The sequence below is a fragment of the Myotis davidii genome, unplaced genomic scaffold (assembly GCF_000327345.1).
Source record: "Myotis davidii unplaced genomic scaffold, ASM32734v1 scaffold217, whole genome shotgun sequence".
Classification (NCBI taxonomy): Eukaryota; Metazoa; Chordata; class Mammalia; order Chiroptera; family Vespertilionidae; genus Myotis; species Myotis davidii.
In genome coordinates, this window is record NW_006290034.1 from 2,235,626 (window position 1) to 2,238,663 (window position 3,038).

At 52.1% G+C, this 3,038-nt stretch overlaps 1 protein-coding gene across 3 annotated transcripts in view; it reads right to left on the reverse strand.

The window, feature by feature from the left end:
- DPH5 (diphthamide biosynthesis 5) overlaps positions 1-3,008 on the reverse strand; it is a 28,790-nt gene extending 25,782 nt beyond the window's left edge. Inside the window, exons 1-2 of one of the 3 annotated variants that reach the window (XM_006762938.2) lie at positions 2,989-3,008; positions 2,481-2,639 (exon numbers count right to left, since the gene is read on the reverse strand). In XM_006762938.2, the coding sequence (XP_006763001.1) occupies positions 2,481-2,615 (135 nt within the window). In that variant the 5' untranslated portion in view covers positions 2,616-2,639; positions 2,989-3,008. The other 2 variants (XM_006762937.2, XM_015563401.1) reach the window with 2 other exon arrangements.
- Between the last annotated feature and the right edge of the window lie 30 nt (positions 3,009-3,038).

The following is a 3,038-nucleotide window of genomic DNA, read 5'->3' on the forward strand; positions in this document are numbered from 1 at the left end:
CCTCTCACTGGCCTGCCAGGCAGATGACTACATGGACGAATGAGTCAGCACCTGAAGACGAAGGCTATCGCTCCAAGAGGGACTGGTAAGTGTTCCTAACGCTTGACCAGGGTCTGTTCTCAAATGTGAAAGGAAGGTCCTCTCCTCTGCCATTCCTAGAGATAACGTTCCAGAGGTTTCCAGGGACGATGATGGTTTTATGGATGAAAAATGTTCTTTATTTTCGCCGTCACCACACAAGTCTAGATGGAACTACTCTTGAACGGGGACCAGAACCTCATCGTTTAAGTCATTTTCTAAGATTTGGACTTAGGGGAAGGACACACGGGGAAGAAGGGAATAGAGGTCATAGCTGATGGCCTCGGTTTTCTCAGTGCCAAGTCCTTCGCTGTCCTTTTCTCTGTCCCTCCAATGTCCATGCACAGCATTTCGACGGGACCAGGAGAGAGTGAGCTGGCATCCGGGGAAGTGGGTTCGGAAGGAAGAGAGGGAACAGAGACACCGGGCGGAGACGGAAGATAGTTCAGTTATGCCCAAGAACGGACTTAGCGAACACTGGGCTTTTCTCCTCCACGCTCTGGCTCATGATTATATTTTCTTCAGCAAAGAAATGCTCTTGTTCATCCTCTTATTAAATCTCATCTACAATAACAATATGTGTAATCATTCATTTACTGGTACGTTGGGCTCACTTTGCGGTCAGGCACTGTTCTGAAAACGTCTGTAGTACAGGAGCGCATTGCATCTTTACCACAGTGGGGGTGGCACTATTCTTTATCCCTTTACAGATAAGAAGAGCACAGGGCAGCTGCATGCTTGCCTGGGGCTCCGAACCTCAGCCGACTGCACAGCTTCAATGGCACCAACTGGGCACGGCCGGGCGGAGCTCCATGAGCTCCGCTCTGTGCAGGGAGCTGGGGCCCCAAAGTTAGTGCCCTTTGGCCAGGAGGACGGAGGCACAGATTCCTCCACTGACCCTGCAGAGCTGCAGAAATATGACCATTTTCTATCTGGTCCAGGGGGTAAATGTGACTAAAAACAAAACAAAAAGACCAGGAGTGCATTGTTTTGAAACAAAGCTCAAATTCCACTACTCTGTAGTCTGCCCTGACCATCACAGCACAAAGCAACAGCTACTCCAGCGGTTCTCAACCTGTGGGTCACGACCCCTTTGGCGGTCAAACGACCCTTTCACAGGGGTCGCCTAAGACCATCCTGCAGTTCAGATATTTACATGACGATTCATAACAGTGGCAACATGAGTTATGAAGTAGCAACGAAAATTATTTTATGGTTGGGTTACAACATAAAGAACCGTATTTAAAGGGCGAGAAGGTTGAGAACCACTGATCTACTCCAATTGTAATGAACAACTAGCTAGTTATTTACCATGAGACAGCTTCTCCTACCTAGTTGGCAAAAGCAAGAATGTGGACTTAAAAAAGGTCATGTGAGTTTTTCCCAGCAATATAATTTTACAGTTTCCCCCTCCCACTGCCATCATGCACTACTCCTTAAATCGTCCATTATTATTTATGTCTTCCTGGGTAAAATACAGATATATCATGAGCCACTTGCAACCAAACATCATAGTCTACATCTCTGTATCATGCACGCAGGTAACATTATACCAAAGGCATATATTTATCCACAGAAATTGCCTAAAGAAATTCAAGATGTATACACCCAAATCAGATTCTCCATCTCTAGTTTAAGCTTGAATACTAGGGAATAGAGAAATAATGCTGCCTGTGAGGCTGTGGGTCTGAGAGGATAGAAGACCTGAAACTTTCTAGGGAAGCTTTTTGTTTGGAAGCCTTGCTAGACTGGACAACTGTAAAATTCCCTCCGTCCTCCAATAGCCTGCTCGGCGACCTTTGCATCTTCATTTACATTGCACTTGGAGTTTGACGATGAACCTGAACTTACTCCCTCCTCCAAAATTCAAGGAGTCCTTAATGATGGCCAGCTGTACCCCAGGATCACTCAGCACCCACAGGTGTTTGGGTACAAGCCTTACTGGGATGGGAGCTGGTTATTTAAAGGTGAGAAGACCTCTCTGGATGGACACAGGCGGAAAGGCAATCACCATTCCCTATGGACATACTTGGCGAGGGAGACTCTCAGCCTGGTTTCTGAATAGGTAACCATCCCATGAAGGCTGGATCGGCCCCTCATTCGCCCTCCTCTCAGGAAGGATTTCTTGGCGCTCTCCTGAAATAAGGGATGCTGAGAAACATCCCCGGGGGTGAAAATAACCTTCCCTTCCTATTTACTGGAGAAAGCCACAAAATCAGACCTGCGAAGCCGGACAAGACGCCCTTTCATTTCCAGGCCACTTGACTGGTGCACAATCCCACTCTCCCCACATCCTTGGGGAGCCGGTTCCGCTCGGTACTGTGATGCAATGGGCTGCGGGGCAGGGCGCTGTGATGCAATGGGCTGCGGGGCAGCAACCTTACCCGCAGGCTGGCACCTACCAGGGCATCCTTGCCTACGGTCAGCACCGAGGTGTAGGCTTCCAGGTACACGCGGCTGCAGCGCCTCACCACCTCCAGGCCCTTGACCGTGATGTCCTTGGCGTCTCCCAGGCCCAAGCCGACCAGGTACAGCATGTCAAAGCCCAGGGGGGAGGGAGCCTGCAGGACAAATGGACAAGAGAGACAGGTGTCAGCTACCCGAGGACACCCGACGTCTAGCGATGCGCACGAGGAGGGAAACCAACAGGGCACCTGGCGGCCCCGCGGGCCCCCGGGGGAGGCCGTGGCCCCTGACGTCCCGCCTCCTCAACAAGGATCGGGTGGGAAGCACTGTTCCTGGGCAGCCCCCCCGCTTCCTCTCCTGCTCCCCGGCCAGCAGCAGACCCTCACCCGGCGAGACCGTCGGCGTCGGGCCGGGTGCTCCCCACTCGCTCCCTGCAGCCTTCCCGCGGGAGCAGCAGCCCGGGGCGGGTTCGCGCCCAGCCGGGACCCAAGCCGCACGCTTCACCTGCGGAGCCGCCAAGCGCCGGCGCGTTCACGGCACTTTACGACAGCGCG